Source organism: Dermacentor silvarum, chromosome 1, assembly GCF_013339745.2.
Source record: "Dermacentor silvarum isolate Dsil-2018 chromosome 1, BIME_Dsil_1.4, whole genome shotgun sequence".
In the NCBI taxonomy this organism is placed as follows: domain Eukaryota; kingdom Metazoa; phylum Arthropoda; class Arachnida; order Ixodida; family Ixodidae; genus Dermacentor; species Dermacentor silvarum.
In genome coordinates, this window is record NC_051154.1 from 152,947,730 (window position 1) to 152,960,862 (window position 13,133).

Below are 13,133 nucleotides of genomic sequence, written 5' to 3' on the forward strand. Positions count from 1 at the left end.
CTCCACACACTTCCACTCAGTTCTGCTGCCATTAGTACTGCATGTAATCATTTAGAGTGCAGTTTACCTGAGGCAATAGTGGTATTTATTGGCCTTATTTATTTGTGGAAATGGCATATGTGACTTTTGCATATGGATCAATGCATTTTCACACCAGTGCAAGTCGACTGGCACATAAGATGCACATGCAGTGCAATCTACTCCTGGCCTGTAAACAAGGGGAATAGAATTGTACATTTGTTGCAATATTTCAAACAGACATGGTTATTAAATGCACTGTTACGGCCGGCATGCATGGTATAGTATGCTAATACTGATCCACTAGTGTCGCAAAACAATGGTCTTTTCCGACTCTGAAAATGTAGAACAATTTACAGGCATGGTGCTCGAACGTTGAGAATGGCTGAACAAAATGAGTGGACTGCAATGCATTATGTGCACTCATTGTGTGCTTAGGCTGAACTGCTGCACCTCTTTAAGCTATATCTTCTTAAAAATAAAGAGACATAATGAAGAGTCGCTTTTCCTGCCACACATGCGTAGCGGCAGATGTCATACTTTGCATGAAAGCCTCCAGTAATGTTTCATTACTAACTTTGGTGCACATTAAAGTTGGATAGTGCTGACGCCACTTGATCACTAAAATGCTTGTACTTTCAAGAGCTTAGACAGAAACTGTTGTCTTGCAGTTTAAAAGAAAGGTGTGGGAGAAAAATATACCGAGCATAAATACATTTCTTGTGAACGTTGGGATAACTATTTTGGTACTGGTGCTGTGTACTGACAAAACATACTTTATTGTGCTGTATTTATTACTTTAAGTGATTATCAGTTTGGTATCTGTGCAATATTATAGTTGCATATGAAATCAAGGGCTTGGCAACAGCTCATCTGGTTGGGAATTAACTTGGCACAAGAAAAACACTGACCACAGTCTAAGTGAAAATTTTACTGTGGTCGTTGCCTTTCTTATTTTGCACTCTTGTAGTGGCATGTAAAATACGAATTCGACCTTCTAGGATCGTAAACTTGGTAAGTAGAGAGAACACCTGCGAAGCTGAAACAAGCCTGAACATTGAATGTCTACACCGCAGCTACAGCAGTGCTTCCCAAGGTGGCTACTAGCCGTAAGTGGAGGGAGCATTAGCTGAGCTACCAGCTGGCTTGTAGAGGTCTAGGTCTAGAGCACAGCTTACAAAAGACTGCTGCTAGCTGTGGCCTTAGCTAGATCAAGCTGGAAGGTAGACGTTTACTATAGCTAGCTGCGTGCTTCCTGGCGAAGTGACACACACAAGCACTAACTTTCAACAGAATGTTTATTGGAAGCCGAATCACTACGTTAGATATGCCATGCAACAACTCAGGCATGCGCAAATAGAGATGAATTCAGATATAATAATTCTTTGCTTGTTAAAGATAGTGAAGGCATGCTTACACAATATTGGCCTATCTTCTCCATAGTTGCACTTGCAATGATGAGTCTAGTTATTTCTTCTTTGTGCTTACACACAACGAAACATTTTTGTAAGAGAGGCGGGCAACCAGACGTGCTGCAGTAGGCTGCTAACCAGCCATCACCACCTTTCTTTACATTGTTACCGTGCTCTCTGAGCCCATCATTTAGACATCGCCCGGCTTGCCCAACATAGTATCTACCACGCAATAATGGTATCTGGTATACGATGCCTTCTTTGCAGGACGTGAACCATGTTCTATGGTTCTTGTCACAGCCTACCCTTTTATCAGCAACTGGGTTGCTGCTCTTGCATAGTTTGCTCAGCTTGTTCGGGGCCGTGAAAACTATGCTAATGTTTGCCCGAGCATCCACCTTTTTTATGTTGTGGGATATTTTGTGCAAGTATGGCATAGTGGCAAACTTTCTTCAGTCAGCGAAGACAGCTGTTTTGTAGGCCTTACAGCTGGAAGGTTGTTCCCTGAGAAGTGCTTCCACAACCAATACCAGAATGTGGACGGGATAACCTGCTTGCATGAGGCGAGCCTTTTAGCTATCAAGGCTGGTCCCTACTATAGATGGGAACAGGACTTTTTGAGAGCATTATCAAAGCAATGTCTGACGATAATCCGCTTAAACAATTTTGAGTGGGAAGAGGTAAATGGCAACAATGGTTTCTTTCCCCTAGGTTCATAAGACCAGCACATGCGGTTGGCATGAAAATAAAAACGTATTTCTAGGAACCTCAAAGACCCATCGTCGCCCGGAACTTCATGCGTGAGTTTTAAGGGCTGCAAACATTCTCGAACCAATGTTAGTACGTTAGAGGCTTCAGATTCGAAGGAATCTTTGTCACACTTAAGCAAAAAGAAGTAGTCATCCACGTATCTAAAACATAAAAAGAAGATTAAAAACATTGGTGCCCGTAAGACATGTCATGAGGACTTTATCAAGACTGGATAAAAAAATTGCTGAGTATAGGCGCGATACAAGATCCAATGCAAACACCTTGCTTTTGAATAAAAGGTTTCCCATCCCAGTCTTGTTTTTATCCAGTCTTGCCAAAGTCCTCATGATGCATCTTACGGGCACAAAAGTTTTAAAATGTTTTAGATACGTGGATGACTACTTGTTTTTGCTTAAGTGTGACAAAGATGCCTGTAACAGAAAAGATTAAGGAGATGTGTACAAAAATGCTAGAATGAAAGACATGTATGGCATACCTGATTAAATCAAGCAGGCTAGGTAACTATTTGTCACCGCCACGTTTCAATGCGGATACCAATAAATCATCATCATCATCAGATGCCTGTTATTGGGTGGCACCGCTGTAGCTGGCTGTTGTGACGTGGGGCTCTTGTTTTCTCGGAGTCTTCCATTGTGTCTGTTTAGAACAACTTCGATGCACCTTCATCACAGAAGCAATAATGGACAAACTTTTATAACGCCAAACACATTGCTTTGGACCTGGGTGTAAGCTCGTGCAAGTCGTTGTTTGGGTTTGTTAATGTGCTCAAAAAAATTAATTTTGCTGCACACGAGCTGCTAGAGGCTCACTATATTCGTGCGGATGGTGATATACATACCCTGGTGGTCAAAATTAATCTGGAGTCTGGTCCACTACGGTGCGCCTCATAATCAAATTGAGGTTTTGGCATGTAAAACCTTAGAATTCAATTAAATGTATGTATCAATGACACCTCTATTGGAACGCATTTGGTGGTCTTCACTGTGCGCATACCTGAGAATAGGGGGGAAGGTTTCTTTTTGACTTGCTGGATTCAATAAATAATGGTTATTTAGTAGGTGTTACTAAGTAATTATTTAGTAATTAATTTATTACGTAACAGGCTATGTAGCCTGACGAATGATCAGCAAAACTAAATGTGACTAGTGCTCGAGAGCGCTCGATCAATCAGCCTCTTGTTTCTGTAATGCCTGCTGATGCCTGCTTAATCAAGGAAGTATACAGGGGAGGAGTGTTTTAACCATCTGATGAACTCCAGAGATTTATCACAAACGTGGAACACTCGTTTACTTACAGCTTCAGCAAACTAAAACCAAATAGCATATTGGGCTTGATTTCTGCGTTGACAAGAAATTGGCTCGCTCCAGTTGTGCATGTCACTCGAATGATATCACTAACAGGCTCATCAAGTTCTATGCAATATCAAGGCTGCATTTCCTTGTAAAAGCAGAGGAAAAGGCAATAGAAGGCAAACAACGACGAATGTCCTGTTTGAAGCTTCGTTGCATTACGTGAATGTGCCTGCACATATGCTTTCTTCTAATTGAGATTTTGAACAGCATGCTGCGTGACGTTCATGATATACCAGAATAAACATGCAATCTTTCAACTCTCTGTACACTGTGTTTCTCTGTGTGTGCCTCGAGATCTAGCAGCTCAAAATACATTAACTCACCAACCACTGAATTTTCATATGATAGCCTAAAAGTGGTATCATAAGAAGCTAACAAACAGACACCAAGGACAACTTACGGGAAATTACTTGCACTTGACACACGCCGCTACGTGGGTCCTGTGTGTCTTCTTGGGTCCAGTCTTATTCGCCCTAAAAAACTCAGATCAAGATGCCATGCCAACAAGCCCACATTGCTACTCTGGTACATTGAACAAAGAAGCACAGCTGTACTCTTGACAGTGAACAGACAATATGACTGTCACGGTAATTTGTTACATTTAAACTATTATCTCTTAGGCAGTCATTAAGACATTGTCCCATCTGTCCTATGTATTTCCTGGCATAGGACGATGACAGCTCCTACATCACTGCCTCTTCACAATCAAAGAAACAGTTTTGATGTATCTTGAAACACCCAGATGCAGTCTTACGGCACAGGGTTGTAAACTGGCACAGTTTGCTAAGTTTATCTGGTGCAGAAAATGCCACCCTTGCGTTCACCTGACTAGCAATCTTTTTATGAAAGTGTGCCATCCTAGTAGTATGTAGGTAGGGCACAATCACAGTTTTCGTTTATTTGGCGCCCGTTCAGTTACTGTAGTATGAGTGCCAGTTTCCGCATGAGACCTCCAGAGGAAACTCTCCGCTATGGATACCTGCAATGTCTTCGTGTACCCACCATATACATTCAAACTGTTTCTTTAGGCTTGTATAGACCTTACATGGTGGCACGACATTCTTAAGGCACAAGTTGGCAATGCCCCTTTTAACTAGGTCCAAATGGCCGAAATTATAAAGTAACAAGGACTTATTGGCTCTAGGCTGATAAATCCAAAGTGTGTGTTGGTCAGACAATTGAAACTGGATGTCTAGAAATTGCAGTGCTTCCTTCGGTGGGTGATTCAACCGTCAGTGTTAGTGGATGAACTCCTTTGTTATACCGCTATAAATGTGCTCATTTTTGGTGCTCTTATATTTTAACATATTATATTTAATAGTAGTCCCAACGTATATGGCAATACACAAAATTATAGCCTGATTACTGGGGTTTTGAATGGTTGTATAGCAGTAATAATTGCTCGGACAATTTTTGAGCATTCTGATATGAAACTCAAGGAACATGAATGAAAGTAATTATTTGCTGTTTTTGGTATATGTACTGAGAGTAAACAAAAAACTGAAATATACAAAATATGCACCTGGTTCCTAATTTCCAACTTTTGTTTGTCAGATCAGACAAAAAAAATTACTTTGAAGATTTGTAGGCGTCAATAGTATACATAGTGATGTCCATGCTATGCGGGAAAGCAGTAATTTCTCAAATGGGAAAACGGTTCAAGTTCCTATTGTTTAGGGAGCATTTGTTTTTACTCTTTGTAGCAGGAACTTGGTTTGTTTTTTACTGCATTCTGTGCATGTGGTTGTCAGGTCAGGGAGCATGCAGACATTTTATCATACTTGATTATTGCGTTGAATCAGCTTTTCTGTGCAAGCAAGTTGGTCTACTGTGCGTTCAACTGGCGCTGGAGCCTCCACATGTTTTGTTCAGTTCCTGTGTAGTACTGTACAGTAATGTGGAGTGTTGCAGAATATTATACATTAACGAGTAAAGGCACATGCACAGGCAGTGTTCAAAATGTAAGAGGTTAGACAGCCAGTCAAGCTTCGGTCGAAGGTCGGTTTGAAATCGACTGCGTGCTCTTGTGTGAGTGAAAATCCCCACATGATGGGAAGGATTGCCCGTAATAATTTGTACATATGCTGTTGAATCACTATGGATAAAAGCAACCCATGGTGGGTAAAATAAAGTTGCACTTGATATTAGTCAAACACAATTATCAAAATAACATGCACTCATGAGGATCTACCGTTGTTTTGACGTCATTAAAAACAGACTTCATTAAAACAGCCTAGATGTCAGATCGGAAAATTAGACAACCAGAGAGAAGCTTCTGTGTCTGCACTGCTGCTGTCATTTAAAAATTAAGTTGCCGAGTCCACCAATGCGCAAATATTGTGTCTTTTTATTGAAGAAGTTCTAGGAACACTGGGGGATAGCTAGTTTCGACGATACTTCCAGTTGAAGTTTTATTTTGCTAGACTCCCAAGTTTACCAAAAGTTGTCAAATCTGACAAATAGTCAAAGTTCAGTCGTCATTTCAGCCGGTGCGTGATGTTGTAAGTAGAACTCCAACGGAAATGTGCAACACGTAGAAAAACTGTTGATCAAACTTATCAATTTCTTAAAAACGAAATAGTTTAGGGCTTCAGTAGAATTTTTTTTAATTATCCACCAGAGTGTGTACGTACAGATTAAAAAACAAAAACAAAAGTCATTGACATATCTTAACACTTTAAAAGCACTAAACCCAGTCAATGCGTTTGACAAGAATCTATCATGGTGCGCTGAAAATATAGTAAGTAGAGGCGCCAAACACGAGCCAATGCACATCCCTCGTTCTTGAATAAAAATATCATTCCATTCTGCATATGTAGAGTTCATATTATGTAGAGTTCAATATAAGAAGACCACGGATAAACCAGCTGAGTTCTGAAATGCAACTGCGCCGAAGTTGTCACTGCACTCTTCCAAACAAGTTAGTCCAGTAGAATCTTGTTGATACGGTTCTGCATAATAAGTTTTTCGGGATATGTTTCTTTTTCTTTTCCCGATAATATGATTCGGTTGGATAATACGATTTTTGGATGATACGCTTTATTTTACGGTTCCCATGAAGATTGTATCAACGAGATTCCACTGTAGTTCTTTATGTCAAGGAATTAATAAAAGTCCTTTGTGTCATATGAACATGCAGAAAAAAATTACTAACGTCAGAAAAATTTTTTCAGGAAATCTACGACTTTCTCGTTGTAATAATCTGCCAAGTTAGCGCAACTCACACTTTCTTACGTCTACCGCTGATGATAGAGATCTTTTGGTGCATGGCGCCGGATGGCGCAGTGAACCACGCCATCAATGTCGGGAGTTTCGTCTATGGCATGTGAATGAATGTATGTTGTTTAGTGGCGCAAGGGCCAGGTATGGCCAAACAAAGCCATGCCAGTGTTAGTAAGTTTGGAGTGGAGCGATGAATTATGAAAAGTAGATGAGACGTGGCTGTAAAGGGGCCTAAAAATAGTCGCTGTAAAGTGCGTAAAATCTACATGTAATAAGATTGTGGCAATGACTAATGAGGTGTACTATGAACATGAAGAATGCATGGCGAAAGAATGATACGATTTACAAAATATAAAAGATGCAAGAATTGGCCGCAAGCACAAGTGCCTAAACAGAGCCCTTGAAACACAAGGACCTGGAGGCATGTGCTATAAAAAACTATCACAGCGGCATCCTCGGGAGAGAGGATGGGCTACGAATTTATTGGGCTAATAACATGTAGCACAGCATCGTTCAAAAAACCGAGGACTGCTTTGGCGTTAAAAAGCAGTTGTTCACTAATAAACATCATGGGATGAAGAGGGATATGATAGCGGTATGCTACAGGGAAATGCTTCCTTCTCTCCGTTTCAGCTTCCCGACACTCCAGGAGGACGTGGAGGACGGTCAGCCTCTCACTACATCTACCACAGGTTGGTGGTTCGTCACCAGTCAGCATAAAACTGTGGATGCCATATGTGTGTCCTATTCTGAGCCGACAGAATAGGACATCAATTCGCCATGTTTTCATTGCGGAGGGCCAGAAACCTATCTGTGGCTTCATCAAGTGAAGCTGATTATTTCTTTCAGCGTCCCACACGCGTTGCCAGTGGCTTCGCAGTTTCTTTCGCAGGAAAGGCTTCCATGGCATGTGAGCAAACGGCACTCTGGAGATGTGATGGGTGCACGGCACAATCACCATCTTGTGCCGCAGTTTTAGAGAGTTTAGATTTCTCAAGTTGATTTTTAGCTTTAAACATTACAATACTGTTACCCACGAAACTGATTACATGCTTATGAAATGAAGGCATGCAAAAGAGCTAGACGTCAGATCGTCGGTGGACAATGATGTTCAGAATTATTATATTGTGTGGCTGGGAACAACAACGGTCGGTTTCTGAAATCGAGGGCGCGAATGTACTACTAATATTCCTGCGGTGTGTAAATACGTTAGAAAATATGAATATTGTTTGAATATTCTTGAATATGAATATTCAAGAAGCTTAATTGTCAAGCAGGTATAGATGCAATCTCTACACTGTACTTCGTTAACAATTCTCTGTCTGCATGTTCTACTGCGATAGCAATTATATAGACGCTCTAGGTGAATTTCTGCCATCGTCGTCGCCATGAGGTTTCGTATAAAGTTCAAGGGCGATAACACCGTCGCCACGCGCCCTACGCTGTATGTGTGAGTGACAGCGTGGGAGGGGAGCCGATGATGCGGCTAAATCTCGCCTGCGCGAAAGGGAGGAAAGCGGGCAGGATATGCGCCATCTTCCGCTGCGCGCGCGAGGCACTCAACATTGCGAGGCATCGGGGGGCGGGGAGGGAGGGGGGGCGGCATTTTACTCCGGCTGCAAGTGCGTATGTGGCGGCTGTGCGCGGCCGTATCTTGAGAGCAGTCTGCGTTGGGGGCACAGTCTAGGTGCATTGGCGACTCGCAGCTTTGTGTGTGCTGCGTGTTCTTGGTGCTCAGTTTGCGTTGAAGCGATAGACAACAGCACGAAGGTCACTTCGCTCGCTGCTGCTGCTGCGTTTCCTCACGCCAGCGTTTTGACAGCGAGTGTCCGTGGTCATCGAGTGTGATGTGTTCATGTTTGCTGTGTGCACTGACACTATGCTTGTTAATTTAGTTAGCAAGTGAATGTTTAAAAGTCAATACGGCCGATATAAGTACTATCCTTACTGCGTATGGCTCTCTGCTATTTTACACAACATTTATACTGCGCTTCATTTAGGTTTTTCGCACCCTGCACATCTTTTTTTCTGAAGTTTGTTCATTTAATTACCAAGAAAAAAAAAACTAACTAAATTCTGGATTAAATTTGTGCACCGCCCAATGCATGGTACACGAGCGTTCTTGAATTCTGCCGGGGTTAGGTAAGTGGAGAGCTCCATGGTACTGCATGTCACGTCACTTTATTGAAAGGAAGAAATGCATGACACTAACTGTACCGAGCGAAGAAAAGTAGTCAGTGGAATGTTAACGTCGCCTCTTGCATATCAGAAAGATGTACCATGTGCGAACCAGCTTCGTGCGCACCGGTGTGCTATCGTACCTGCAGTAATCACTTTCCTCCGGAAACGAATCCCCAGTGTGTGATGGGCAGAGTGGTATAGTTCTTTGGTCATAAGCTTCCGTTTCTGTCTCTCGCGCTCTCTCTTTGCGCAAATACATTTAAGATATTTCCTGTGCTGAAGACTTAATCAACCATAATATAACAATCGTGACGAACGTCTTGAACGTCATACTCTGCTTTTTCTCAATCTCTTGAGCAAATCACGGTCTGAAATGTTGTATATCTCCCGCTTTTCGGATTACTATTCCCTTTTTAGTGGCACGAAGAGCACGTGATCTCTCTTAGTCAATTGTGATAGCGTCACGCAGATAGATGCAATGGTGCACTGACAGCGATCAACAGTCATGTGAGCATTTTGTAATGACCCTTACCTAAAGGCATTGCTAAAGACTGGCACATGTTAGACAACTCCTAGGTCGTAATAGTTGCCACTGCACTTTCTCGCATGGTCGACAAGTGCCGGTGTCCTGCTTCGGTCTGTGCGTCTTGACCTATCCGACACCCTCGTTGCGTGCGAAGAGGCATTTGACCTCTTGGAAGAGCGTATTGAACCGGACGCCCGGCGCTGCAGCATGTGTTCAGGCCCTGATGTGGCTGGTGCCTTCTCTCCGACATTGTTTGCCCTTGCCTCGGCGGCCACCGTGTGAATGCTTCGTGGTTTTTCCTTTGTTGTGCCACGAGGCATGGCACTGGGACCATCGGAATTAGGCTGCGCATGTTCTTTGAAGGATGCGAGAGCGATAGGAGGATCGGGATCGACATCCTTAGTCGACGAAGGAGCCGCATTCACAGCTGCGCCTGGAGAGTTCTCGAGCGTGGTATTGTTGGCGTGATCCTGACGTTGGGATAAGTTGGATAGTTTCTGGCGCAGTGCCCCAACGGCCCCTGGTGCATCAGATCTAGTGCGCTCTTCATATGCATTGATGGGCTTATCGGGACCAACTACGTTCTCGATAACGACGCACTCGGTGTCCCGGCATTTGCCATCAGACCTTCGATGCCGTAGACAGATCAAGCATATCAGACAGTTGACGAGGAGAACGAGCAAAACAAACCCGCCCGCTACGCCGGCAACTAAAAAGTAGAACTGATGCTCAGTAAAGTGGCTGAAGTACAAAAGGTCTGACGATGACGTGATATCATCAGGAGTCATCATCAGCATAGTCCCTGCTGTGCTATTTGGCACAGGATGGCTCACAGCGTCTGTTGCAGTGGTGTTGATGCTGACGGAGGTATTCCTGTGGGTATTGTTACTATCGGGATCCACTGTGGTCATTCCCAAGCGGCCTTCTACGACAACAGCCACAACGTTCGAGATGCCGCTGTGACGGCGCTCCTTGTTCTTCGTTCGTAGACCGATATAATAAACCACCGTGTTATCGTCTTTCATTTCTGGAAGCGATAAGGTGGCCGACTCATAATCTCCAGGCTGTTGCTGTTGTTCGAATTCAACACTCGGCTGATTAGCGAAATCGTTCAACAGACGTCGTTGGTCCAGGGAGTAACGGAGTTCGTAGGTGGAGCTCACACCTGCAGTAAAAGCAGAGGAACATGTTGGCGAAGCTTCTTGTGCTCAAATGTGCGTAATATATTAATAAATGCATGCATTCATTCTGCAGGTATACTCTTTAAGCCTGTATTATCGAGGAATAGACCAAGCTGAAAGTAATATTTGTGACATATGGCACATAATTACGTACTTAAAAGGCTGTAACTTAGCAGTCTGCTTCATTATGACAAAGAAAGATAAACCGTTTGTGCACTACTTCCGATAAAGTGCATGATCATTGAATCGAAAGACACCTTATAACTAAAAATTTTATAAAGTTTCTGCTGATATTCTTCGGCTTGATGTGCTTCCCTGTCCGGTGTATTCTCACGGTAACCCCATGTCTGCGCACTCTAAACGCTAACAAGCTCCTGCATGACTTTCAAAGAAATTAGGAATTTCATACAGGATCGGCAGCACGGAAGGCTCCTGCGCCGCCGGGTCATAACTCGAGATTAACACTTTTACTATGTTAGGGTGCTCCATGGTTAATTGGTGCAAGAAGCATCAACCAGTTAGGATAGCTAACGAGCATATGACCAGACATATACTGAGGCGTGGTGGCATTGCACTAATACAAAATATACCTTTTTTCAAATACAGTGTAGACCGCTTATAACGTAAGTCGCCGGAGTCGCGAATATCCGCACTATAAGCGGTACCGCACTATAACCAAAGCAACAATTTTCAAGGCCCGCACATATGCAAAACATGTGCACAGAGCCGCCACGTGTATGCAACAGTCGAGGAATGCGGCTAGAACGTTTGCATTAAATTTACAGTCGAATCTTGTTAATTCGAAAAAATTCACGCGGCGGCACCTCCGACCGGCATTGCTCCGGGAGTAAAAGCTTAGGAGAGACCCCTCAATGTCGCGCGCGATGAAAAAAAAAATGCGGTGAAAATTTCACCCTCTCTCAAATGGCAAGGTCGCCGATTCTGCGTTGCGCCGGACCATGCGTGTACGTGCCGACATCTCAGCCACGCTACCGTAGCCACGCGTAGCAAATGGCAGTGAACCCTTCTTTCTCCTTTATGCTTACTCTACTTTCTAGTCACGTGTTGACCTTGCACGCTGCGGCTACGGCGCAGAGGGAAGCAGCGGCGCTGTCCCAGGCCGGCCAACGAAATTGCCCACGTCGGCAAAAGCCCGCTTCCCGATAATGGCAGAAAACGAAACTTCGGGGAGCGGGCGCCGGGCCGGCTGGAGCGGCGGCGGGCGCGCACGGTGACAGTCGAAAGTGAGGGAGCTACGAGGGAGGGCGAGGGGAGCCACCGAAACGGCGGAGTTGCCGAGGCGAAATCCGCTTCCTTGCCGCCCTCCTCCCTCACATTCCACGGTCTCCGCGTGTGCCCTTCGCCGTGCTGTGCCGGCGCCGCCCGCTCCCTGAAGTTTCGTTTACTGCCGTTATCGTGAAGCGAGCATTGGATGGCGTTGGCAGTTTCGCGGCCCTCGCTCACTATGCGCGCCGTGATATTTCACGACTCGCACTCAAGATTCTGGTTTCAGCCTCACTGGCTGTTCGTTCGCACCACGTGCCCTTCTCCTCCACTTCGTCTCTCTTTCTTCCTCGAGCACTCCTTGGGGCGCCCGTTTGAGGGGAGCGTTCGCCGTCTCAGCGTGACTTCCGTACTCCCAGGCAGCCGCACTGTAACCGGTATTTCGTTTCCCGCAACTGCACCATAAACGATACATGTATACATGGAGTGCTATGGGAAAATTAATGCGAGACTGAAAAGACCGCACTATATCCGGTCCTGCACTATAAGCGGTTACGTTATAAGTGGTCTATACTGTATATGGCCCCTGATAAACCGCCAATATAGTTTCCCGCCATTCGCTTCTCACCATCTCCGCTGTCGTACTCGCTTCCGGGGGCTGACCATTCCAAGGTGACGTTGGGCAGCTCGGTGCGTTTGATGCTCAGGTCATGCACCGTGCCAGGTGGGAATTGAGCCTTGTTCTGCCCAGAGGCCCAGAAGGAGCCAACGAACTCCTCCCTGTGAAAGAAGGTGCCGGGACTTGCGGCGGAACCGACGGACGTTGTATGATTGCCTGTGGCCCTCAACAGGACGCTGTACCAGCCACCTCGCCGCGATGCAACCAAAAAGTAGCCGCTGTACACGCCATCGCCCTTGCTCACATCCGGCTCTGCGTCGTCAAGCAAAAGTGCGCTTTCTCTGTAAGATCGTATACACGTGCTTTCTACATGTACAGAATATGGCACAGTAAAACACAAAAAAACTACAAGAGTTTCAGTCGAGGGTTCCAGACAAAAATGCTGATGGTTTTCAGCAGCGAAGTGCGGCTTATCGCACAGCAAAGTTGAAAACAACCACACTGACACCTTATAGCTACCTCAAGCACAGCCTTCTGATCTGGCCATATTGATTTGAATTTTCCCGTGTGGAGACCATTTGTCCAAGACAGTATACAGTTTGGTGCTCGATCTCGGCCAGTGGTTCC

General features: G+C 44.6%; 1 protein-coding gene across 3 annotated transcripts in view; it reads right to left on the reverse strand.

Moving 5' to 3' along the window:
* Positions 1-8,940: 8,940 nt before the first annotated feature.
* The window catches only part of LOC119436248 (uncharacterized), a 172,652-nt gene continuing 168,459 nt past the window's right edge, over positions 8,941-13,133 (reverse strand). For 2 of the 3 annotated variants that reach the window (XM_037703041.2, XM_037703039.2), the window contains 2 exons: positions 12,516-12,818; positions 8,941-10,647 (listed from right to left, as the gene is read on the reverse strand). In XM_037703041.2, the coding sequence (XP_037558969.1) occupies positions 9,518-10,647; positions 12,516-12,818 (1,433 nt within the window). In that variant the 3' untranslated portion in view covers positions 8,941-9,517. Of the gene's footprint in view, positions 10,648-12,515; positions 12,819-13,133 lie in introns of those variants that run through there. The other variant, XM_037703042.2, reaches the window with a different exon arrangement.